At 39.0% G+C, this 26,835-nt stretch overlaps 1 protein-coding gene across 10 annotated transcripts in view; it reads right to left on the bottom strand.

Moving 5' to 3' along the window:
* The window catches only part of GRIP1 (glutamate receptor interacting protein 1), a 326,610-nt gene that overhangs the window by 91,323 nt on the left and 208,452 nt on the right, over positions 1-26,835 (bottom strand). For 9 of the 10 annotated variants that reach the window (XM_052774398.1, XM_052774404.1, XM_052774405.1 and 6 more), the window contains exon 2: positions 17,500-17,580. The exons of the other annotated variant lie outside the window; for it this stretch is intronic. In XM_052774398.1, the coding sequence (XP_052630358.1) occupies positions 17,500-17,580 (81 nt within the window). The remainder of the gene's footprint in view (positions 1-17,499; positions 17,581-26,835) is intronic. 10 annotated transcript variants of the gene reach the window in all.

Below are 26,835 nucleotides of genomic sequence, written 5' to 3'. Positions count from 1 at the left end.
GGTAATTTATATCTGAATTGGGAGTAGACAAGTCTTCAATCCCACGATCTCATTAAACTACCACCATTACATTCAAGATATCCCTGCAGATACGGAACTGTAACCTCTGATCGAATCACCTCTTAATCTTCTGTCCATTTTAGATTAAGAACTGCCTGAATTGCTTAGGGTTTTGCCATTTAAGACGTTTTGCAGCTTCTTCCAATGTTTCAACATCTTGTGGCTACCAGGTAAGTTTTAGCAAGACTGCCATTAGATCCCATTTCTCCATCTGAGCTGTCATTTATTCTTACTAAACATACTTTGAGCTGCCTGTCATGGTCTACAGTTGCTACATAATTTAACATTTCAGTTATATAAAACATTGGTTTTCCTTTTTATGACGTGGAGCCAAGATTGCTAGTATCATGGCAAAACTGAAGCAGTAAGAAACAGAAAAGAATATAGTAACAGTGCACTCCTTTTTAGATAAACTATTGTGCAGGCATTCAAATAATGGATGGTGAATTTTCAAATATGTATTACGATGACTGAAATTTGGAGGAATGGGCCAGTAGGACTTTTCTTAGTACGTGGATTAAGGAGCAGGTATTTACATTTTTAGGGGTCATACACCTCTTTCTTTGTAGAACATACAAAGTTAAATGATACACACACCCTAGCTTTCTACTTGGTAGTACTGAGGGAGATTCAGCATGACAACAGGGTTTATCAAAGTCTCTGTGTGGAAGATTAGACAATCCTTGGAAAAAATTAGGAATGAACAAGAAAAAAATGGAAAATGAGAGTGAATACTTCCTACAGATTTTACCTTTTGTCTTTTGTGCTCAGCAATCACTGATACCTTTATGGTTTGCTCACTCTCCAACTCCACCAGAAATCCCCACTTCTGGGAGATGGTAGTTCAAAAATAGGCTGAAAGAATGGATAGCTACGAATGTTTTAAAAAGTGATCTGATAATGACTCATTCTTTTTCTATGCTTCAGTTTTATATAAAACTAAAGTTACAAGGATGGCTTAGGGGTGAATTTAATATGCAGCAACACCTGACAAATAGGATGCACTGAATTTTTTTATTAGGTGTTTAGAGTAGAAAAAAAAAAAAAGCCTGTGACAAAAGGACCATTAACTCACTCAACATTTAGGATGAAGAAAAAATATAGTTAAAGCCACAGGAAAAGCAGGGTTAAAGAACTACAAAATAAGCTACGGGCTTATATTAAAATTTGCCAAATCACAGGAACAGTGATGACTTTAGCTGTCAATAAGCATTTAAAATCCACAAGGATTTACTATTTCTGTAAAAAAAGCTTGCCAACAGGAAAAAAAAGAGGAAAAAAAGAAAAGGAGTAATTCAAGTATTTCTCAGCTGCTAACCTGTGCTCTGTAACTCTCTAATCAATCTCTGTACTTATTCCCTAAGGTTTAATGTATGCATAATGAACTAATGGCAAAGAGGAATGAAGACAGATGCATTCATTTGCATGAACTAACTTATTAGATAGTCAAGCTTGCTGAACAAATCACTGCAGCGAAACAGTAAAATGCACAGCTGCAAGAATGTACCTATGTGATTTCTTTTGTCATCTAATGGCCAACATATGCCACAGAATTAGCACAGAAATCGAAATAGCATCATATTAGCACCTAGTAATATTGCACCTATTAGCCTGTAAGACAATAGGAACATTTTACATCTTCGGGTCACTTCAAGAAACTATACGCAGGTCTCAGCGAAAATCTGAATGTGACATCAATGTGAGAGGCTTATATTATCCTGAGGCAGTCTCATTATTGTGTGCCGCAGGAAAAAAAGACCTTCCTCTGTCAAAGTCCAAAATGTGATGCATGTTTCACAGGAAAGTTTTTTGTTTTTTCTTTCAGCATTTCCACTTATCCTCCAGAAACTTTAGGTGAAAAGGAACAAAGATGATTACACCTACCTGCCTCTCCAAAAATATTAAGACATGCTAGCTATACATTCTGGTTCACGTCTACTTCAAACACACATCTTGTTCACTGTGTCTATTGCAACAGCTTTCTCTCCTTTCAGTGACCAGGAGGTTAAGACAGACAGGTAACTGTCTCTATAAATTGAAGAAATAGCTAAAATCCTCAAACAGACTGAAACAGATACGGATTAAGCTAAACTGTACTACCTGGAAGCTTCAATGACATCTTTCGTTTCAATCAAAATGCAACGTACAGAATCTCAACAAGGACGCAAATAGGGGAAGCGGCTAACACAACTCAAAGCACGCCTGTTGAAAATACTTACTTATTTTAAAGTAAGATTGTCTGTGAAAAAGACCTGTCACTTTAATGAAGGAAGACAGAAGGAAACTGCCTGCTTGTGAGCACTTCTTCAGGTTGCTGACTCCATGCAATCAACTCACAAGATGTGACTGTCCCTGTTTCTCTCCTCTGCTGTTAAAGGTTATACTGCCATTTTTTTTTTTAAGGAAATATTTAAATTCTAAATAATTTTAAGTTTACAAAATCACCTAAGGTACCTACCTACCAGGCCTCTCTCAATACAGAGGTCTTGGCACAGAGATATTCTATTATCATTTATAGTACAATTTGCTAACCAGAACTAGAGGGAAAACTAAGAGAAAATTGTATTTTAACATTTGACATGGTTCCAGTTTGGTATAAAATTTCTGAAAGTTACACAAATAAGTGCATTCTGAAACTTTTTTCTTCTCCAGATATACCAACATGTGGTGTTCTTGAAATGAAATAAATGTCTGCTCCCTGTGACCTGTATCTTTTTGCTTCACTGCTGCTTACACTGGGCTGCTCCCAGCTGTATGCCATGTCGCGTGCCCAGAAGCCTGGAAAGGCTGGGGACCCCACGCCAGAGTAGTTCACATGCAGTTCAGTTATCCTTCATCATTGGATTTATGAACCCCAGGTTTAATAAATCAACGCTTTTCAGCTGAAGTCTGCATCACTGGGAAATCTCCATCTAGATCAGGCACTGCGCATCTGGAGTTGCCATTCATTTCACCTAAAAAGACGGGTGCTCAAATCTTCTCTTTCTTTGCCTTACTATACTGTTAAATTGCTTTGAAAAATTGTGATAGGCTTACTCATGTGACTAAAGCAATCACAACCGCATAAATCATACATTGCTTGCCTGTCCCAAGTACGATATCAAATGCATCAACCTAAACCAGTTGGATTCCTTAACTCCCATTTTCAGCCACTTTAATGCAAAAAAGCACCATGATTTAGACTTCAGAAATACAAAAAACTAATCCCCCCACTTTGTTTTTCTATGTCAGATTAACACTTTGACAGTAACAACAAACCATTCCATTTGCTTCCTTTTAACCCATCAGTTCCTGGTGAATAAACTGACCAGAGATCTAATTACAGCCTCAAATTTTGCAGCTATAACTTCTGAAATCTTTGAGGATGTCACTCCAGTCCTTAACTTGTATCAAATACTCAGATTTAACAGCTTGGTTTTTTCCTAACTTACAGCCTATCCTACAGTTTGGGCATACATATAAAGGATACCATACGTCGAACATGCAGACAGGTTTAGCATTTCTGCCATTTTTATAACATCACTTAGCCTTAGCACTGTTAATGGGAGCGTATCATACTGGTCTGAATGTACCTTATGGAGCTAAGATTTACACCAACAAAGAACGCCTGGCACAACAGGATCTGCTTTTACTCATAAGTATGCAACAAACAGTTCATTAAAATGGCTAGAAACATTAGCATCATCTATAAGCACAATTTGGGACTTCCTAAGGAGAGCAGGAGAGGCTGCTGATGGTATCTAGTACTGCACAGAGCTATTTACCTAAACTGGCAAATTCAGACGAATCGCTAACAGTAAATGTTTCTAGACAGGATCTATCTTAATTCCCAGAATTTAGCTTATTCTAAAGGTCACCTCCTCCAAGATTTTTTTGACTGAAAATAGATGGGAAAGGTGATTTCTGCCTGAACAAAACTATCCAATAAACACATTTGCCCTATTTTTTTCTCAGTGTTTGTAAAACATGGTCAACTATTGGAGGGATTTTTCTTCTAAGCTCACTTTGCATAAACGTCTTGCAGGTTCCACCCCCAAAACCCTTTTCTGCTAAGGGCAGATTTACATTAAAAAAAAGTCCCCAACATGACTATGTAATTGTCGATATAATGTCAAACCCTCCCAGCAGAGATGAAGTCATAATGGGGGAAAAAAGAAGCCAAAAAAATGTAGATCAATTTGTCAAGCAAAAGAAGAGAGACAGCACTTCTGTCCTGATGTCACTTTGCCCACCCTGAAGCTTTGCTAATTTAGAAATACTGCAAAACTCATACTTCCAACCAACCCAGCTTCACCAGCAGTATTTTCCAGGAAACACCTAGTTTATACATCTTACAGAATGCCTGTAATAAGAGTCTTTGCTCTGGATTTTCCTTCCCTGCTTGGTTTAGCAGAGTCTGGAGGAGGTGATCCTCAGGCCATAACAGGTCTGCACATTCATCATGTTTTTCCCCAGTGAAGACCCAGAACTTATGATGGAGATAGAGATACCAGCCTAATGTTAACTGCTACCACCTGATAAGAATATTTGGTATGGTTTTGAGTTTATAATGTTTAATTTTGAATCATACATGCATTAGAAAAGTACAAGATGATGCCCTGGTATCTTCTGATCCCCACGTATTAACTACTGGTCAATGATATTTTTATAGGGTAGTGGATGTATTAAAATGTACATTGGATCAGCATATAAAACGTTCTAGACTCTACTCCAACTTTGGACACAGAGAAAATTGGGACTATAAAATGTATCCACAACTTGTCAAAAATACTGAGACACCCAACACCCTTAACTCAGCCCATGAAAAGCACATCTTACCATACATTATAATCATGTCCAGCTATCATTGTAGTTGGCTAGCACTTAAGCTAGACTGACTGACTTAATGTTGTGGGATTAAGTAAGTCGAGCTCCATTATTTTTGTTATGTTCCCGTTGACTATCTGCTCTCTATTGCACCATTACCTTTTGTTAGTGGCTAAGGAATAAAGCTCTTGGATTTTAATGGTCTCATTAGACTTAGGTACAATATGTATCATGAAATTGCAGAAATTCCGTACTAGGCATCTGGTTTTGTAGCTACAAGTTTGTAATGACTTTCCAATACACTTGCTAAATTTTCAATTCCAGAACTAATGACATATCTTTTAGCCAGAACTCAACCTGAAAAGTTTTTGGAAGAGCACACGTTTTTACTCCCATGTGAATATGTTCCACGCAAATTATTTAGAAATTATTATTAATTTTAATTGTACTGCACCATTAGTTATTCTTGATAGATTTGGTCTATTTTGCTGCAGTCTTGGTCTAGTGACAAGATTTCCCTATACGACCTCTATCAGTTTTCACTTCTCACTTTCGTTTACAGAAGCAGTATTTTGGGGATCAATATTCACACTGTGTTACCAGGTACGATGACTCATTGTTTGTCAGTGATATCTAAAATTCAGCCCCAGCATGTCCCCCTTATTTTTCTATAACATTGGGGTTTTACTACCTCAAAGGTCAATGCTCATTTTCTGTATCATTTATCTGACAAGTATTTGGGGTCACAAAGTCATCGAATATGGGAAGAAAGTCTTGGCATGATCTTGTCTCAGAGTTAACTATTAAGCTGGGCTCGTTTTACTTCACTGATAAAATCTATTAGCATTGAAGACTGGCACTTGTTCCTGCTTGCATTAATATTCGCAGTGTCCTCCCACCAATGTTTTCTGTGAATAAGAGCATTGAAATCTCTTGGGTTTGGCCTTATTGCTATTTTACCCTATTAAAAACCTCCTTGTTTTGCTTTCCGTACTCTTTTCAGTTTGTTGGTAAGTGAGACTTTACTGAGGAGCCTTCTTTATGTGTTTATTCACACAACATTAGTGGATTCCCAAGACCATGAAGATACAAAGTGAGAATGGTATCTGAAATTCGGACAAGGACAATAAATAAAAAAGATAAGCATCTGCACTCTACTAGCCTGTATATCACCTACAAAGTTAATAAAGTCTCCCACTCTATTAATGTAAGAGGTATGAATGGATGTTTGCACCTGTATATAAAAAAACAGGTGCCCAGTAAATTAATTATGAAATTAATGTGGACAGAAAAGGATTTGGGAAACCTGACAGGTGATCAAAACTCTCACTGGCCAGAATAATTATGAAAACCATGAATATATAAACAAGACAGTTCTACCCAGCAATACTTAGTACACCTTTGTATTTAGTGGAGTAGTGACCATCACTTGGATGCTTTATCTCATTCTTGTGACACAATTCAACAAGATTACTACTAAGAGAGGGCAGGAGAGTCAGAAAAGAGCTTTCAGAATAGTTAAAGAAATACACCTGGGAGCAAAAGACCCCAGAAGCACAATTTGTTTACTTTAAAAAAGGGAGGATTAAACAATGATTTCATAAGGAAGTACCTATCTATATAGGATGAAGTGAATTTTGATGAAAAACAACTCTTTATCACAAATGAGATGAAGCTGAAACCACACATACTCAAGCTAGAAATAAAAGCAATGAGGCTAATTAACAACAAAAGGCTGCGATGGATTTTGTATCACTGCCAACCTTAAATAGACTGAATGTCCCTTTAAAATATAATTCAAATACAAGTTGAAATGTAAGTAAATTCAGGGAAGCTGTATATTTAGTTTAGATGGTCACCAAGGTCTCTTCTGGCCCAGGAACTCCATGTAAATTCACAATAAATACACTAAAACCTGAAAGAATGAGCTCTTTGTTCTTACCACAAACAAAAAACTAGTTTCTAATGACGCTATAATTAACTTGTGGTCTTACAGCTCCTACACAAACCAGACATGCCTAACCTTTTATTCTACACTGTGAGGCACGAATTCCTATCTCTGTCTGCCCCACATACCAGGGATGCAGTGAGGAAGACACACAAGTACCAAAATCTCTTTCCCTCTTCTGATTCTAAGCAGCATGAAAATGCTATTAAACAAACAAGCAAAGAAACGACCCTTTCTGCATCCACATTAAACACTTCAAACAACTTCACATTAGCAAAAATGGACATATAATTTTGTAACAAAAAAAATATTAAGATTTTGATGTAAAAGTCAAGGTTTACGGTGAAAGCTAGTAGCTTTGACCCACTGATACTGTTGAAAAGAAGAGGCAACTATTATCCAGATCTGGGACAGCATATTTTGCTGTGACAGTGCTGTTATCTTGGTAGATGATCCATTATTTTCTTCCTATCTTCATGTCCTGAATTTATAATCACTGCAGAAACTGAATGGGAGATTTAAAAAAAACAGATGAAAAGCATGTATGAACTCCTTTAAAGAGGTACTGGAAAATACATTAGGAACATCATTAAAAAAAAAATAAAATCAAGTTAATTATCTACAACTTTAAGACAAAAAGACTCCATCAACTCCAAAAAGACCCAAGTAGGCCAATGATAAAAAATTATCCTCAACTTCTTAGATTACCAAATTACTCAGATGTTAAAGGAAGACACTGGGATTTCTTTTGCTAGTCATATGGTTCTGCCTGCAGCATTGTGGGACATGGGACTTCTGAAAGACAGCAACACCCTGCTGGGTCAGACTAACACTCCATCTAGTCCTGCTCCATCTTGGAAAGCAGGAAAAGAAGGTCCTATTTAGGGAGAGAATGAAAGCCTGCCTACTTTGTCCAGTGCAGTCCTGCCACAGTTCCCCAACATCCAGTACTGTCACATTAGAGGGTACAATGCTCCTCAGTCTTTGTAGTATTTACGTATCAATTTCTTGCCAATTAATTTGTTCAATCCCTTCTGAATCCACAGACTCAGTCTGCATCCGCACGTTTACTGCTTACTCTTCCTCTCTAGTGATATTGGATCCAGGAGGATTGTCTCAATTGAATGATGCAGAAATCAGTTTTTCTGTTGAATCCACATTTTTGCTCCAATACCAGACTGATAACAGTATAGATTAGAATGTCTAAATAGTTTTCCACCCATGTGAAAAAGATACTGCCTGAATATTTTTTATACATTTCCTCACTTTCGAACAGACTGGGGAACCTGAGCACCCTCATGGATCTTCTCCTCATGTAATTTCCATTTTTCTGCAGACACTCCCCTTCCTCCCCCACGAAAACCCAGCCGTGCTATCCTGTGGAAATGCGGTGGTCTTCAAGAGGTCAATATTGAGCTTTAGCTTCTCAGTTACCTAAACCAACAAAGAACCTCTGGTAGCTGTAATGGGCTGTTCTACTCCACAAGGGATAATCAAAGTCCCATTTCACGAAAGAGGAGTTTTACAACTTCTTGTGGACAGCAGAGATTACAGGGATTGAGGAGTCTTGTGTTCAGCCAGGAACGGACCACGATCAGTCACACAATCACAGGGTTACAGATCTCCCTGTGCTTGTCACCTCTTGCCGTGACCTTTAACGAGCCTACGGCTTTCCTCCCTCTTTCCAAACTCACCCAGACCGTCCAGCTTCTCTTTCCATACCTCCCAGGCCTACTCCTCACCATCTTTTGCTTCTCCTCGTTTCTCTCTCCTCAGACGGCCTCTACAGCCTGCCCCCTCTTCTAACTGAAGCCTTTAGAGGAGAGTAGATTTTTCAACAGAAACTACCAACACTTTGATTAAAATGAAAGAAAGCAACCATCACAAGGATGCTTTCCCTTGGCGGAGTTCAGAGAGCATCCGAAGCCGTGCAGGAAAAGAACCAGGAGACGGGACCATCAGCCTCGGGAGATGCACTGATTGATGCCTCCCAGCCTATTTTCGGGTGCCATTGAGAAACCCTGCGGTATCACGGTGACAGCGAGGCAGGCGGTGGGGACTGCTGCTTCAAACTAACAAATGGCCAATGGAGTACATGCACACACTGCAAGCACATTTGCTGAATACAGAATGGTTTGCTCAAAATTGCCATCTCCGCCCCAAAATGCATGTGTGCGAGGGCTAAATAGTTGAGACGGGTTTTTTTAATGATGTTATAGATACTACATGGGGTTTCATCCTCATCATACTTCATATAGCTACACTGATTTTGCTGGGAAAAACTGCAACTGGAATAATTTAATACATTTGATTCTGAAGGGCTGAAGTTTGACAAAATTATATGCAACTAAATCCAAATATCCATAAATGAAGGTGTTTGGTACCATCAGCAACAAATCCTGCTATTGGCTGTGCCCATAATCAACTTTTATATAGAAGTGAAAATAGTTTAAAGATATTTAAATTTCAGACCTCATATCAGTTGGATATTTGAAAAAGTGCATGTTCCTCATGTACAGTATTGCCTTGAATGCATTTTCTTCCTCATTTATGGTGAAAGGAATGAAATTAGATTGCTCTCTATTCTAATCCTTTTCAGTACTGAAAAGCACTAGCATGGTAGCAGATCTGTAAAGGAAATGTATAAATAAACCATCAGCAATCTCATTTAGCTAAGAACTCAGTAGACTTTTTTCATTTTCTATGAAAGCTAAACTTCTTTTGGGTTTATCTGTGTATGAAACATGTTTACATGAATGCAATATATGAAATCCTGCCAACAAAGTTATTTTGGTGGAAGGGAGGAAGGATAAGGAAGAAATCTAACTTCTTTCAATTTTAAATATGTGAAAGCAAATTCAGGAATTTCCAGTGTTGATGAGAAGTAAAAGACATGTAGCTCTGCAGATGCTTCACAGACCATTTGATAAACCTCTAGCAGGTTAAACAAACACACAGGGAAATGGTACAGCAACTGCAGCCTCTCATCAGACATGAAAATCAGCAAATGACTTTGCAGATACAATAAACACCTCAAGTACAGAAAAGCTTACTAGCCTGTGATCTGCATCACACAGGTCAAAAAACTTGCTTCTGCTAGGAAATCACCCAAAATAGTTACCATAATAACTGTGACTGCAGAGGTTATTGCTAATGGATTTCTAAATGCTAAAAGTCTCTTCAGTGGCAAGTCTGAGCATTCTGTGCTGATTTTACAAAGTACACAGTAAAAGTAAGTGTCTATGAGACAAATGAAAATTGAGGGGAAAAAAGCGCTTTTGTACACCATACTTCAACTTCCTAACTTGGCCTTTACTGAGAGATATATATTATTTTCAGGTTTTATTTCTGCAATGAATTCTTTTTTCCACAACTATGAAAAAGGTAGGGGATGATTTTGTGACAGGTTTCCTCTGGCAAATCACGCTTTTAATCTGCAAAACTAGTTAGCCAGTGAAGAGTATTTAATATTTTGGTAGGGAATGAAGGATTAGAGCAAGACAGCACAGCATCTGTGATATCAGAGCGCTTATGAAATCTGAGGGAAGCTGAAGTCAAAGGTAAGGCAGGTTTCTTTAGATGAGGCTGGAAAAGGTGATTGAGGTCTGCACAAGTTAAGCAACGCTGCTTGAGAAGGTGGCTGCCCTGTAGCAAATGATGCAAAGGGGACTGCTGAAGTTAGCAGCACTCTGTCAAAAAATAATGGGATCATTTACATATTCTGCGGTTTTACTTGACACAGGAGTCTGAAGGAATTGGACCATGTTAACTGCAAGCATGAGAACAGCTATTTTTGAACAACCGCTGTCTTGCCAATGCCATATTAATCACAGAGGAAAACAAAACTGGCTCTGGAGGTGTGTTTGCACATAGGTAAACATCTACCCACTGGGGATGGATCATCTGTCTGTCACATTTGTCAGTCACTGTGAACCTGGCTCAGATGTTAACAGCTGGGCTACAGCAAGAATAACCTGGGAGCCGTCTTCCCTCCTAAGTGTCACTTAATGAAATTTGTATCCTTGGATCACATCAGAAGTCTTTAATTTTTTTTTTTAATCCATGTGGTTTTTTTCCGATTTCTCCTGTCTCTCTGTATTACTTTCTATATTTCTCCCTTATTTCTGAGATTATCTTGTAAAAGAAAAATAATGCACTTTATCAATTCTTGTATTATACTATGCTGTACAGACCTTTTCCTCATTTAAATTGTAGCACAGCGCACACAAATGTTAAATACAGCTAATACAATTTTATACTGGCAACTCAAGCACATTGTAACTGGATTGTATGTTCTGTCTCTAATCTATACTGGATCCTGGAATTACACATATATTTTAACTCTCAACTATTTTCTTATTTCTTCACAACCTTCGCTTGTTTTCCTGTAGCAATATATTCTTGTTTTCAGGATTAAACAGACATTTCTGTATGCTACAACCCCCCCCAAATCATAGCGAAGAAAGTAGAGTGGTCTTTAAAATTCTTCAGCTTCCAGCTGACCTACATTTGAGTTTGTTAGTTGTGGGCAGTAGACAAACCCCTCAGGAAAGCCACATTTGGTGTAGCCTGAGACAGAATATGAACATTTGCTGCACAGCAGGCTGTGGGTCAGGGAGGGGAAAAAAAGGCATACTTTTGTGTTTTTGTAAACAGCTAAATAGCACCTGTATGTGTTCAGAGCCAAGGATCAGAAGAAAACTGCCTTACTGCTTTCTACTGACATATACATTGTGTACTTAAACATTTCAGAGCCTGAAAATTCCCAGGACATTAATTATTGTTTTTATTACAATAATTTAGTATTTCACGACTTCTCCTAGGAATATTTTGTGTCCTAAGCAATTACCAAGGACACTACATCATACAGTAATTATCTTTTCAGTATCAGCTCTGTAACTATTATCCTTGCAAGGCATTTTAAGGTTCTTTGATTTGCATGTGCTCCCTTCTAGCTCAGTAGTTCAAAATTCAGCCTACCCTAAAATTATGTTTGTTTAACATTTCATTTTTGCAATAAAATTCTTTTACCAAACTCCCCAAAAACAAGGCTGCAAAACTGCTAATAACAGCAATACCAGAGCTTGAGCCACTGCAGAGGATGTGCTCAGGGCTGTACATTCACTCTGTGTTTTCCCTCCAGTTTGATGGCTAGCCCTGTTTTTGAGATCAAACACTGCGCTGAAATAGGAAACCTGTATTATAGCATGCTTCAAAGAATCAGGTAGTGTGGAAAGAAAGTGCAGTATTCATGCATGTACAAAGGAAGTGAAAAATCTGGTCACTTTAATTTCAAACTTCAAAGTCTTGACAATTTTCCTTCAGAGTAAAGTGACCTATTTTAACAACTGACCTGTTAGCACATCCCTGCAACTGCATACAAAACTTACAAACAACAAATAATGAAAAAAATGGTTAGAGAGAAACACAGGCTCTATGTGGTGTAGAAAATGTCAAGGGAATGATTTATAACATCTAGGTTTGGTCCTTCCTGCTCTTCTCCATTAAGGGTTGGCATGCCCTCTCACCATAAATACAGACAATTTGCCTATTCAGAAGATCAGGTGTCACTGTGGAGTAGAAGGTGGCTGGAATGAGATTTGGGAAGGCATAACGGCTCCCGTGGGTCCCAGGGGCCGGCACAGCTGGAGCACAAGGGTTATGCGGGCGGTGAAACAACAGTGGATCAGAGACAACATGATGAGGGACAACAGTTCACGGACCTTTTGCTAGCTGCGTTGAGCAGGGCAGAAGGCAGGCAGCTGTGTTATTCTTCTGTCCCCCAGAAAAGGAAATTTCCTCTGTTTGAGGAAATATTCCCACTATGTCTCCTCGTTATTTGGCACCGGTTCTTTGAACAAGAATTTACTTAGGAGAGAGACAGCTACATGACCGCGATCCTCCTAGCTAAACTAAATCTCTGAATTCACAGATGATTCAAATAGCTGTCCCAGACTACGGTTTGCATTGTAGTTCTTTTGAGCCCTTGACCACTTCAGGCAATAAAACTTCATATTTCTGTAAGTCTCCCATAGTGCAGATGTCTGAGTCAGTAGATTCAAGAAGTATAAAGTATGGATTTTTTTTAATTTAATATCAAATAGATTGGGTACAAATTAGCTTTTTCCCTAAAAAAATAGACTTTCAACCCAACCAAAACTATTTGCAGAATTTAACTGAAACTTACTAATGACTTCAGCCAACAAAAATAAAACACTGAGAAGGTGAAACGTTTCAGCTCTTTAAAAACTGTGGGGTTTTTGACTATTTTAAAAAATTTTTAATAATAGTAACTTTTAAGACTCAATAAAAAGCATGTACAGAATTGGACTAAAACCAAAATTATGTTGCAGATTTTATGAACCATTTTAATCAGCCTCAAATTTATGGCGTCTCTTTTTGTTTCATGGAGATTCCTTTTTTTATGCTTGTGTCAGGTTATTTCGTTCCCCTCTACCCCCTCAATTTTCAGTGAGTGAACTGAAAACAGACAAATAAATAAATGAACAATTTGCACAGCATTACTGTTGACATATTGTTAAAACAGATAAGAGGGCATTGTATTTCAGTCTGGAAAGCGTGGGAGCAGCTATTCAGCCTGTCCATATTCAGGACAGTACTGAGAACATGCTTATCTTTAAGCATATGTTAAAGCCTCCTTGATTTCAAAGTGCCTCTTTAACAGGGACATCGGCTCTTGACATGGCATCAGTACCGTTGGAATATTTGATGCCCTTTTTAAAGCTCTCACAGGAATAAGCAACCACAGGAACGACACCTTTGACTCAAGTGCTGTTGACCGAATGCCTCCCCTCGGCCAGGCACCGCTTCGGACCCTCGGCGAGCCGGGAGGAGACCTCAGCCCAGGAACTCAGTCGGAACTACAGCTGTCTAAACCTAGGGATTCAAGAGGTTAGCTAACAAGTGACTATCAAATACTTTGGTTTTAAATGACAGATGTTTTTAACTGCATCTGTGATTCTGAGGGAAGGGTCTTACCCCTGAATTTTGAAACGCGTTGCTTTCATTCGCATGCCTAAGTACTAGTCCGACAGTGATAGCTTCCCGAATGGGGCACAGCACACACCCTGTTGGCTTCTGTAACCGACTACATGGGCAGAGCAGCAATAAGGTTTCATTATATACTAGTTGACAGCCTAAATTTAAAGGTTCAGAGGAGAAAAAAACTGTTTGTTTCTTACTTTGCAGGCTGCTTGTCATGCTGGCATTAGCTCAAGCCTCACTTGTACATTAAGAAATTCTGACTGTGACACTAAATAATGTTTCAAACAATCATGTATATATAACTATAACCAAACACCTACACATCTGCAAAATTAAGCCCAAGTTTCAAACTGCAATTATATTAATGCATATAATTTGAATGATCTATAATTTCAGCAATTTTGTAAATCCCTTTGAAAGGATCTGTTGCTTGTTGATTTTGCACCATGTGAAGACGTGATAAATATGACATGTAGTCTCATCACATGAATAACGCATTCTGCATCTTAAGCAAGCAAGCTCTGCTCCACAGAGATGCTTAATCCGTTCCCTGCTTCTGGGGATGAAAGGAATTAAACTCAGTGCACTGATCTCACAGTATGTGCTCATTTGACTTTAATTATAAAATGATTATTTCAGTGTTTTTTTCCTTGAAAATAAACCAAGCCTGAGCTCCATGTAACCTCTATAGAATTATATTACTTCTCTGTGCCTTCAGTCTTTGCTCATCAATACTGCACATTCAATACAGTTTCACGTGGAAGGATAAAAACAACCTCTTGGGGTTTACAGTTGGTATAGTAGTTTCGGGTCTCACAGCAACAAAAGCTCCCCTTTTTGACATGTGGCCAAAGGAAAGAGCACTTGGAATCCTTAAAAGTGAATTCAAATGTCATGAGAAGGAACTTTCACCAGGCACAGGGAGATGACACGATCCCACACTGCACTGGAAGATTTACATCACGCATCCTGGATATACATTTTCGCTAGTATTTTTTCCACAGACTGTTCAAATCTGTGCAAAGCTCAGTATAAGATCATTTACCTTGCTAAAACCCAGAAGTTTTCTCTTGGCTGATTCAATGGCCAGAGCATTCCTTGGGAATAAGACATCTGCTGTCCATGTCTCAGGAATGACAGAACATCAAGTGGATTAGACAGCTATACTGTCAAAGGCACTGCCATGCTTCAAGCTTGAAAAAACAGCACTTCAGGAATGTGATGTTTTATCAGGCATACCATCTGGGAGGAATAGAAATTAACGTTTTCCATGCAGTGTATGCTCTCCATGTAAGGATTACTGACACTAACTCCAGCTGACATGTCTCCATCCACATCTACAAGAATTTACCAGGTTCATTGCATCATACCTTCCAATTAAAAAGCTATTTGGAGCTGACCTACATACTGCCAGAATCGCGATCCTGCCCCCCAGCAAAAGCGGCTGTACTACTTCTGGTCTCAAACTGGTTAATGCTACTAGTACACCTCCTACTACCAAGCCAAGCTGGCTAGCTGGGATTCTTCCACATCTGTGTCAAGACAAATCCATAGTATGGATGAACTGCCCACAGACAAGCAAGAATAGATGCTATTTACAAGGTGCTAGCTTACACGTGAAATGTGGGGTCAAATTTTCTCAGTGTCCAAGTGATACGAATGTCTACAGGTTATTTTCAGAAACTTCAGTCAACTACAAAATGTTCAAGTTACTTCTCAAAATAGTACTTAGTTTTACAAAGTTATTTATGTACCTAAACCCACAACATCTGCTGTGCTAGAATATAAATTTGTCAGGGCATGAATAAGTATTAATTTTTTTTTTTTCATATCCAACCAGCTCAATCTCATTTGTCCTTTGGGCCTCCTAAAGGTCTAGAAATGCAACAATGCATTAAGATAAATGTCTTCACTATATAGCTGAAGAACATACATAAGCTTAGATTAGTTTTTTCAGAACACCTGAAATGAAACAGAGTACATCTCATCAAACACTCGTCAGTATTATCTTTCTGAACAAACTGTATGCAGAGCACATGGGAAAGATTTATCTGCAGTGCTCTCAAAAACTCCAGAATATACAGCAAATTTTTAAAAAATTCAAAATAAATGGTCATTAGTCATGAATTCAACACTTGAAATCCTAATCTTATCAAATGCTCTAAAGAAAAATCACACCAATTCAATTTTCATCAAACCTTCTCTTTAAAGAACACAAGTGAAAATCGTTAGGAGTTCTCAAAATGTCATGTGAAACCATGAACTTCAGTCTGTGTTCGGACCTTAGCATAAGTGTTTTACAAATACCCTAACCACACCATATATGGCAATTACTAAGTTCACAGTGAAAAAAATTCAAAAGATTTAAAAAAAAAAAAAAAGTAGATACTTAGTACATTAAATATTAGTGACCTATGAGCTAAAGCAGTACCTGAAAAGGTACCTGTATAGAGGTCTTGATTCACTCTGAAGAACAATGAACCTTGATTTGTATTGACTTGGATAAAAAAAAAACTGGTTGGTGTTTGTACAATTAAAGATTTTCTCATAACAATAACTGCACACAGTGGACACTGTAGTCGTGCCATTTCACAATGGTTACGATCTTCATGATTCTACCATAAAAATAACAATCTGTAAATCACTAGGATGTTTTCAACAGACAAAAATGTTCATTATGAACAACAGTAAATCATCCAGCTCGCGCGCTCTCACACATACAAACATGCACACAAAGCATACATAAAACCTGTACTTTGGCCCTTCAGAAACACTACATCTACTGGGATGAGATCGGAGCCTGGCAGTGGTAAAGGTCTGAGCTCCATCCCCTGTATCCATAGCCTCCCTGGGGGTTGTGGGACTTTGTACAATAACAAGGCCATAGAGTGCAGAGAATATTAACATTAGCCATTAGAAGGTGGGTGACATGACCTTACAGTTTCTGATTTCTATTGCAACACATCTTCCCTTCAAGTCAGAGGTTACTGTGCTTGAGGTGAGAATGGCAACATCAGTTATTCCGCCTGTGCACAACCTTTGTCAGTGTTCATTTGTTTTCATTAAAAGACCTCTAAAATTATACTCGAGGTGAAAATCCCCTTAGACTGCTGCATAGTATATGTAAAACTTGCTTTTCACAGGCATGTTTTGCAGACTTGTTTGAAGTAATTGAGAGACACAGGTTCAAAGATCACTATTTTAACCATTGATCTAGTGGTCCAGCTTTTTGTGATGTGATGACAGAAAAGACAAGGATGGGCATACATTGGCACAAAATCACGTGAAGATGAGAACTCTGATGTAGTGTTGCTCTGCTAGATTTCTGAGCCTGTCCAATCAGCAGTGGAAAATACAAGCCAATCTCCCCGTACCGTCGAAACCAGATATCAAAGAACAGGTTTCACGGGGCCTGAAAATAGGCGAGCCTCTGATGAAAAGGTTGTGATCAATGTCTGAAATGGGCTGCAAAAGATAGAGACACAGGGGTGTTCTTCATAGCAAAAGCTCGAGGTAACCTTACTGCAGGAACTCCTTACAGCTCCCATGGAACCTTCCTTATAAAGTTGCTTGGTAGTAACTGTAATTCATTTGCTTTTTATAACTAGTTGAATTTTGATTAGTATTACCTTGCTGTTCACAAACAAGTTAGGTGTTATAAAAAGCAAAGCAAATCTTACCTGGAATACTCTGTCTCCTCACAGACAGTGCTCCATCAGGTGCCTTTGCCTGGTTTGCAGACTTTGTGTAAGGACTCTCATCTAAACAGAAACAAGCAACACTTCCAGTTACTGTTAAATATAATGTTAAAACCAATATAATTTTTACCCAAATACTGTGTGAACTAGTAATGCAGAGCACAGGAGCTGCTGTGAGCTGGACGAGGATGGGTATTTCTGGATGCTGCCTCAATGCTCAGTGTCATGTTTAGACTCGATGACAAAGGCTCTGAATAGCAGAGCTGAAAAGGATGGGGTAAAACTCAAATTGGACATAATGCTTAGCTGATAACAGGCTTGATACACAAAGGCCTTTTCCGTTTTAACAGAATCATAGAAATTTCCTTTTTCTCATGTTAAAAAGCTTCACGTGTCAAAGACTTGAGTGCGAAAGGTACCATCCCTGTTCAGGAGTGAAAGGCTTCCAGAAGCTTTTGAATATTCCGGCTGTAAAGATGCACTCCTTTTCCTTTGTGATCTGTCAGTGGGTGGTTCCTTTTCTGTCGTAATGATTGATTGGGGAAAAAAACAGAGAGCTGTTGCCAAATAGGCCAGGCACATTTATGCCTGAAGAACGGCACCGTAACAGTCTGTGTCTAAATAGGAGGCTACGTGGAACACCTACTGATCAACCTCAGTGCATAAAAGACCACTAATGGTGGGATGAGCAGATGAGTCATCAATTAAAGGCAGCATTAGGCAGAAAGTGAGTCATTTCTACACCTTTCTTAAGAGCAGAACGACAGTAGGGAAAAAATCAACTACAGCGTAGCTTTTAAAAGGAAAGGCTATACACTCAGGAAAGAAATGTGAATAAAAGAGAAGAAATAACAATATGCATTTTATCATTTCAAACAAAAGAATCAGAAGGAATTAGGCTTCTGTCTTGCTTGTCCTTTAATCAAGTGCTCAAACACTTTAAAGTATTATCAAATCCTTCTATTTGCATATTTTCCTTCAGGTTGCAACAGACTGATGCATTTACAGCATGTGTATGAATACATGCTTAAATACAGATCAATGAGTAAAAGAATCAAAGACTATGTTATCTGGTATAGCATCCTCAGATCAAGTAGAACCATATAAACATTTTCTGGAGCATCAGTTTTTCTTTTCAGCTGACACTCTTGACATTATAAGCCTTGCTTTGCTGATTACACTATTTACGTCTTGCAAAGTCTCAAACTCCTTTAGAAACTTGCATCAAAGACAGCAGTCCATTTTTTATACAAGTGAGATAAGGGTTTGGTCAGCATAATTTAATTTAAAAGCAGGTCTCAGAAAGAAGTGACTAGAAGAGTTGGTTGGCTTTTAAAACCAGAACCTCTGCAATGAACTCTGCTACTGTTAGGTGGATGCAGTAACAAAAAACCTAAATGAATTAAATAAAAAAGAAAAAGGCAAAATATTGTTTTATAGTCATGCACCTTGATGAAAATGCAGCAAGTAATGAAGAGCATATATTGGTAAAATACCTCAACAGCCAATATAATTGTTTTTTCTACAGTAAAATGAACTCCCATTGCTTTAGGACTACATTGTTACAAGGATAAAGATAACAGGTTCGACTATACTGTATGCTAATACAAACTCCAAGAAAATAAAGTCATCAGCTACAGGAAATACAAAAGCATGAAAAAATATAAACATTGATCCAGCTACACAATTTAAGAAAAAGGTAGACATGTAAAGCTTTATTCTTCCATTTGAGGGAAGTGGAAAAGCTACTATTGCATATACAGACGAGACATCCCCTCATTGAAGAAAAAAATTAAAATTAGAGTGAACTAGAGCTTCTGAAGGAAGTAGGATTATCTTTTTTCTTTCAGAGAAGAGGCACTGCTCAGCTCAAACTCAAGACAAGGCTCTCTGAACAGCCTTGCTAACTCATATCAATACCAAAAATATAGAGCTCATCAGTAACATGTGGCTTACAGATCCCATCCATTATTACTTATTTGCAGGTGCTGACCGTGACAGCAGACAGCGAGACACGCATTTTTCTGTTAAAAAGCAGGCAGGAAACATAATACAATTTCTCAGGAACCAATGCATGGTGATGACTTTTGGGCCCTATCTGAATGTGTGCCCTACCTATGAAAAAATCTATCAATTTATAGAACAAAACAGTCCTCTCCTAGTCAGACTAACTACATACGAATTCTCTTCATCAGATCAGAGAGAGGGCAAAAAGGAAAGCGGAATTTCCACAACCAGATCTTTTTCATTGAATCTCTCTCACTGAGCAAATGAGTAAATAAGCTACAGCCTCTTGCTGGAATAGGATTTTCCCAATATTGCACTGCGCTGGGAGTACCCACGATTATCCTGAGTTCAGAATAAAGGACAAGCCTGCAAATCTTTCTGGTTAACAGCACCAATGAGGGCAGAGGAGTTCAAACTACTTACTAGGGAGCCTGAGCCAAAAAACTAGTATTTTCTACATAACAACTAGCAAATACTAAAGGTAATGGCGACTGCATATGTGAGTAAGCTAGTATCGCAATTTAAGCATATTAAAGTTGAAGATTTCCCAGGTATTTCTATAGTTTAGGTACAGTAGGCATCCAATTGTGTTAGATTTCTTAATCTGTCTACAGACTTTCACAGCAAAAAAAAAAAAGAGGCCCCAAAAGTTGCTTCATAAACTTTTGAACCCCTATTAATGCAAAACATGCCCAATTATTATTGGAAAAAACCAATGAGCCATTGTATTATCAGTAGATTGGGAAGCTGTTCCCAGGACAGGAAGGAATTCTCTTTCAATGCCCATCTAACAGTAAAATCACACTGCAACATAACTAGAAATCAGTGTAAAGGATTCCCAGAAGCAAAGGAAAACAAATATAACCAACTGGAGAAAGAATGCTAACAGCCTTATTGAGATGCTTGAGACAGAAAAGTAATATAAAGAGCAGACAGATGCAGAAATATATGCCATCCTAAAGAACGGAGTAACTAGAGAGACAAGGAAGCCCTCATAGCCCTGAAATGTCAGATACCATTCACACTGTCAAAAAGGGAAAAATCTGTTTGTATGTATTAGTGAAGTTGCATGTATGGCCACAAGAATTTATTATCAAATTATAATTTGTTGATGTCCCCATCCGCTCTATAGTTAGCAGGGAGGGTCTTAAAACATGCAAAAATGTCTCACGATAGCACTACTAGAGGGATTTGTCTGAGTGTTTTGTATAACCAGCTTCCTCCTCTAAAGCACAGATAGACTTTGTGGAGATGACACCCAACCCAGCAAGCCAACACCCTGAAAAAGCAAACAGGTATGAAGCATTCCCCCCCGCAACGGGAGACAATAACTCAAAACTAGGTAAAGCTGCGACATATTTAAGAAGCCACACATACAAAGCAGAGGGAGAAAGAGGCTAGATTCAGAAGCCTAAATCTCACCTAGTTACACCCCTAATAGTAATATAATCCAACCATCAGCAGGGCGCAAGCCATCGTCTGTGAAGAATTCACAGGCCAAACTGTGTCGTCTCCGAGCACGGAAACGCCTTCACCTGGAAGACGCAGACACGCAGCTGCAAACCCTGCCGCCCGGTGCACCAGCTCCTGCCGCTTCTGGAGCAACCCGCCGCCCGCGGCCACGCTCCTTACGGCCGGACCGGCGTAGCTCTGCGCATACGCTCTTGGAGCTGCAGCCATTACATCACTGTTCTTTCTTTCCCTTCTTCTAATTTCATCTGGCTAAGAGATTAGACAGCCCATGGTAAGTAATTTCTAGGAAGTCAGTAGGTCACATCGAGGTGACTGCTATGCCGGCAGATCTCTTCGCTCAGTGACTACAGGAAACAAACTCTCTTATGCTTTTATCAGGTGGGGGTCGTTTTCCCCCCCAAATCATACTTGCACATTGTTTGCGGTTGCCAATGTGCAGTAGTGAACAAGATGCCCACTGTGTTAATTCACCTCCTTCCTGGCAGAACGCAGCAATAATCTCAGAGGGAACATCTTGCAGATTACCGAGATTCTTAACCAGCAAAGCAAAATGATCTTCCCGTTTTCTCCTTTTGCTTGTCCTCACAAAAGCAACAGCCCCAAATACGGGTAACAGTAGCTCACGTATCCTTTCAGAGCTCTGCACACAATTCTTCTAATTAAAGACTGCAAGGATAATGATCAAGCGGACAGGCAAGTAGTCCTACTGCTTACAGCTATTACTGTAGGCTTATTGCCTTCAGCTATTGACTGTGAGGCAGACAGCTTTTTGCACTTTCCTGCCTATTTTTAACCTGGTGGCATCTCTATCCTGTAACGGAATGATTCATTCTTTGAGTTAGTGACCATGCTGTGTCCCACTTATATCGTTCTGCATTGCTCTTACTATACAGGGGGGGCACCTCTGCCCAAGGCTAGGGGCTCTATGCACTGTAACAAACCAACAGTAATGTAACTCTACCAAGATTACACACCGGACAACGTGTACAGATACGTATGTATTTAAAATGCTTGGTACTGTGCTAGCAAAATGACCATATGAAATCTTCAGATATTTATTTGCTGTATTCAGTTTAATATCCTTTGAAGGATACCAACTGGGGACGCATAAGAGGGAATAAAATGAAAGCCTAAAGATAAGTCTAGGCATTCAACGGTTTGGGTGGTTTATGGCCGCTGAACCATTTGCGTGTCTCTCGAGGTGGCTGTGAAAGCTATTGACACAAGGACGTTGTTTACAGATGTTGTAAAGGCTAAGAGCGCGCTCTCCTTCAAGTCTTCACGACGGGTTAGAGGATGTTTCCTTCACTGCTCCTGCCGCACGTCCAGGCGGTAACTACTGAACCAGTAAACGTGTCCAAACCCCGTGGAGCACCAGGTGGTCCCAGAAGGCGACTAAACACAACCGCGTCCTGTCAGATATGAAGGGGAAGCCACTGGGAACAGCTACTGAACAGCTCAGCGGCTGCCGCTTTGGCCCTCCTACACGGAGAGGAAACGTGAAGATCCTTCACTGTCGTATCTTTTCTCCCCCCCACAACAGCTCGTCCTCAGCTCTCCGTCACCCCTCGTACCTGCTTCTCTTCTGCAAAGCCTGCGTTCCTCTGGGAGCAGGGGAAATAACGTGGCACCAAATCTGTAAGTGAGGAATTTCAAACGCAGGGGAATTTTTTAATATTGAGGAGCTTGGAAGCTGTATTAAATTTTTTCAACAGTAGATGCAAAAGCATTATGAGGGAGAACAGAGAGTTTCCATCTTTCAGTTTTTCATTCTCATTCTTCAACAGCTTGCTTACGTCTTGTGACAGGATAAGCCGTTCTTTGGCCAAGGGAGAACTGGATTTAAGCCTTTTTAAAGTTTGACCATGTAGCTCCTAAGTAGACTTCAGAACCCAAACAAGTCAAATCTGAGGTGTTCCTCAAATGTTCCCCACTGTGAAGCACCTCCAACTAATGTGCATCCCAAGACTACACAAGGAAGCACATTACATCTTCAGCTGGCTACACCTCCAGCTGTCTCGGTGTACGGGAGGAGTAAGATCAACTGCATGTGTTGCTGCTTACACCATTTGGGATAGCATGCACCTCAGACCAGTACAGAATCACATACCTGTACAGAGGCAGAGGATGACAACAAAACAAGTTGTCAAGAGAATGATGACAGCTAAGAGAAGAGCATCCCCAAGGTTAGTTTCTCAAAAATTCAAAGCACCAGGGTCACAGTTATTACTTCAGGCATTCCTAGATCTGTAATATCCCATTCACAGAAATTTGCCACTCTTTAACTTTATAATGATGAATATTTTTCACTAAAAGCAACAGATTTTTATGAATCCTGCCAGTACAGCACAAAATACCATAGGTTCTCATACTCCCTACATCTGACATTTATCCTGAATTTTATCTTTAAATGGCATAAAGCTCAGCATTATCTAAAAGCATCATTTTTGGCACAGTATCACACCAGTGACAGTTGGTAAATTCTGGGCTACAGCATTCTCGGTTATCCCCGCAGCTTGCAGCTGGAGGCTTTCACAGATAAAAATAAACATGTATCCACTGATGTCTGTGGTTTACAGAAGCTCTGAAGTTGAGGAAGGCTTACACAGAGTCTCAGGACAACTTTTAGTACCATTCCTAATGGCTAGTAAGCAGCAACTTACTTTCTTCTAAACTCAGACCTTTCTGTTAAACATCTTCCATTGCGTAAGAAAGCTGAAATATTTACTGGAGCAGTGACTTGAACCCAGGTCTCGCATTCATAGATGACTACTACTAGTCCTAGCTACAAACTACTCCCAGTACTACAAACTCCCAGCTACACAATCATTCAGTCTCGCTTGGTCGCTCTGATCAATGTTTTAGGTATGTCATACAAAGTAAAACAGATTAAAGCAATCTCCTCTACAATCAGTTCCAAGCCCTGCACCAGATCAGGCAGAAGAGGGAATCTGAACTCAAGATCCCCTGTGTACCCCTGCGAGCAGCCCAGCCACTACGAAGTCATCAGGACCACTCTAGAAAAATGCCCCTGCTCCCACATAAGCTCATCTCCTCAATTTCAGTTCTTTGTTTCTGGTAAAAATGCATAAACATTTTCTCTGAACTGTTACAAATTCTGGAAAATGTAATTTTCAGGTTGACCTACAGCAATAGGAAGGGAAAAAAAATACCGAGAAGAGAGTTGAAGCTTGGTTATCACACTACCCCACAGCTTCCAGCTGAGAGGACTTCTGTTAAAGACAGTGGACAAATCTTTCTCCCTGAACTCAAAGACCAAATAATTCTGAATGAGAACTGACTAAATAACTGAATATTTATGCAATACCCCGACCAATGTAACCAGTAACAGTCACAACCAGTAAATAGATACCAATACAACTTAACTGAACCTATAACAGCTATTACAGTTATAACAGCTGTAAACGAATCACAGCAAGAATACTACTACCCAGATCTTTTTTTTTCTTTTAAATAACTAAAGCTTATAAAGTAAGTGGAAGTTCTAAAACTCTGTTAAGTTTTACAACTGAATTATTGAATACACTTGAATCGATAAACCACATTGAAATTTGCTGGGAAGCAGTGAATAGTGGGAATCTTACTTTGGCTGTTGATGGGAGATTTGGCACAAATGTTTTTAGCCTAGTGTAACTTTTATCCTTAGTAACTATTATTGACAACAATAATGAAAAAATATCTCAGAGGATGTATTTTTCCTGGGAAAGGAGGATGTTTTCAAAAGACTTGCTTTTAAGTAATGCAAAAGTCTAGAGAAAAATTAGCATCCTGGAACATTCATGGTTACCACAATGTCACCACAGCTGTGTCAGAGCGTAATGGACTATAAACAGTTGAAAAAAAAGAGACAAAATTGGCTAAGTTCTTTCAGCAGATGTACATTGTACAGATTTTGAATGTATATGCTTCATGAAACAACAAAATGCCAACAATTTGCTTTCCCCATATGCTAACCCTTTCAGACTTGTTATGGGAACTCCAACCATGAAAGAAAGCACTAATTTCTCCTACTGGTGCAGAAGAATAAAAATTTTCGAGTTCCTTTTAGAGCTATGGCTTCAATCACTTCCAATAAGACTTCATTTTTGAAATGGCAATGCTGCTGTTTGAAGCAATGCTTAGAAATATCTAAAATTTCCTAAGAGCTGCATGTAAAGCAGTCATTAATGAACTAGGCTCCAAGTAGGACAAACATCAATGTAATTAATCGTAATCTTTTCTTATCAAACTCTGTGCTCAGTGCTCTCCAGCAGTCTTTATTAAGAAAATACAGGGTTTCAAATGCTTCCATAAGTAACATTTGTTGGTGTGTGTGACATAGAAGAATTATGAGAATGAAGAGTTAGAATAGCTCCTTTGGTAATTTTCTTTCCCATATTTAGCAGACGTATCCTCTGGTTTTTTTAAGAAACTTAATTTTAACAGTTATAGCACCCAATGAATAATTCTGTTGTCTCTCTAAAGTGAAAATTTATTCAATTTTATTATACTTTATGTAAATTTAATTCTCTTTTTTCTGAATTATATGGTTACTTATTACAGTAGGAGCTCAGTTTTAATCTAGAAGCAAGAAAAGTAGGGTACTGTAATTTTGCATAACTGTGGATCCATTTCCTACGGATATTTACAATACCTCAGCAAGCTTGACCATTTGGAAAATTATCTGAATATCCTCCAAGTTTGCTTGTCCAAAGTTAATTTCCTAAGTCTGTGCTCTAGGCACCTGAATGGAATGCTTGGCTTCCTAAATGGCTAAATACGCTGACCTCCTCCCAAAGCTATTTTGCTCAGGAAAATTCAGAACATTCCAAAATCATCTAAAACACGCAGGATCTGCAGAAAGCTGAAAACATGTCTCGAGAGATATTAGCATATGGTGAAATTCACTTCAGTGGATTATCTAATAAAGAAGTAATCCTATTTAAATAATACCCCAACCACAAACTACTTCAAATCTGATAAATATGGGGGGGTGGGGGGTTGTTTATACAGCATGAAGCATTTGTTAAGGGATTAAACTTGAATGCCATAAACCAGAATCATACTGAATCATAATTTTAGGATTCAAAGTGAGTTTCACTCTGTTGTCTTGAGCTGCTGTTTATTGTTTCTGGAAATAATACAGGCATCACATAAGTGAAATGTGTGAGGCTTAACCAGAGCAGCTAGAAACTGAAGAAGCTGGGTCAGTGAAAAAGCTCAAAGAAACTGAGGATGTAAACTGTTTTCCTCTGTGAGACAGTTTGGGATTTTTCTGTACATACAACTTCTGCAGAAAACCTTATTCTAGAGGATGGGGCTATAAAACTTTTCCTTTAAAAGGAAATTCCTAAGTGACACAGATGTCACTGACAGGAAACATTTCCAGATACTCAAGCTACAGTTTTTGTTCTGAATACCCATGGTTGCACCCTGGTCCATAGGGAGGTTTCGTTGTCCTCCCTGCGTGTGCGGTTAGGAACACCACATGGCTCTGCTGTACTGCTGCACGCTGGCATTGTGTGAAGGGGCCATATGTAAGCTTTGGGGAAAAAAAAATATTGAAAACTGTTTTCTTTCTTAAGTTCTAATAATTAAGAGATTCAATTACATTGTTTAACATTGGTAAATGCTAAATCAGCATCCCTCAAGAATATTTGAGCAGAGGAACACCACTGTCAAGAAGATGATAAAAGTTCCAACAAGGCTCCTGGAGAAGGGAGTTGAGCAGAGGAGTGAGACCTGAGCCAAGGCAGCGTCCCAGGGCCAGAAAACCAGATGGCACTAACACTACACCTCATGGAAGAACACTTTTATGAATAGATACTTACTTTAAAA

The sequence above is a fragment of the Harpia harpyja genome, chromosome 23 (assembly GCF_026419915.1).
Source record: "Harpia harpyja isolate bHarHar1 chromosome 23, bHarHar1 primary haplotype, whole genome shotgun sequence".
Taxonomy (NCBI): Eukaryota; Metazoa; Chordata; class Aves; order Accipitriformes; family Accipitridae; genus Harpia; species Harpia harpyja.
This window is presented reverse-complemented; position numbering and strand designations above follow the sequence as displayed.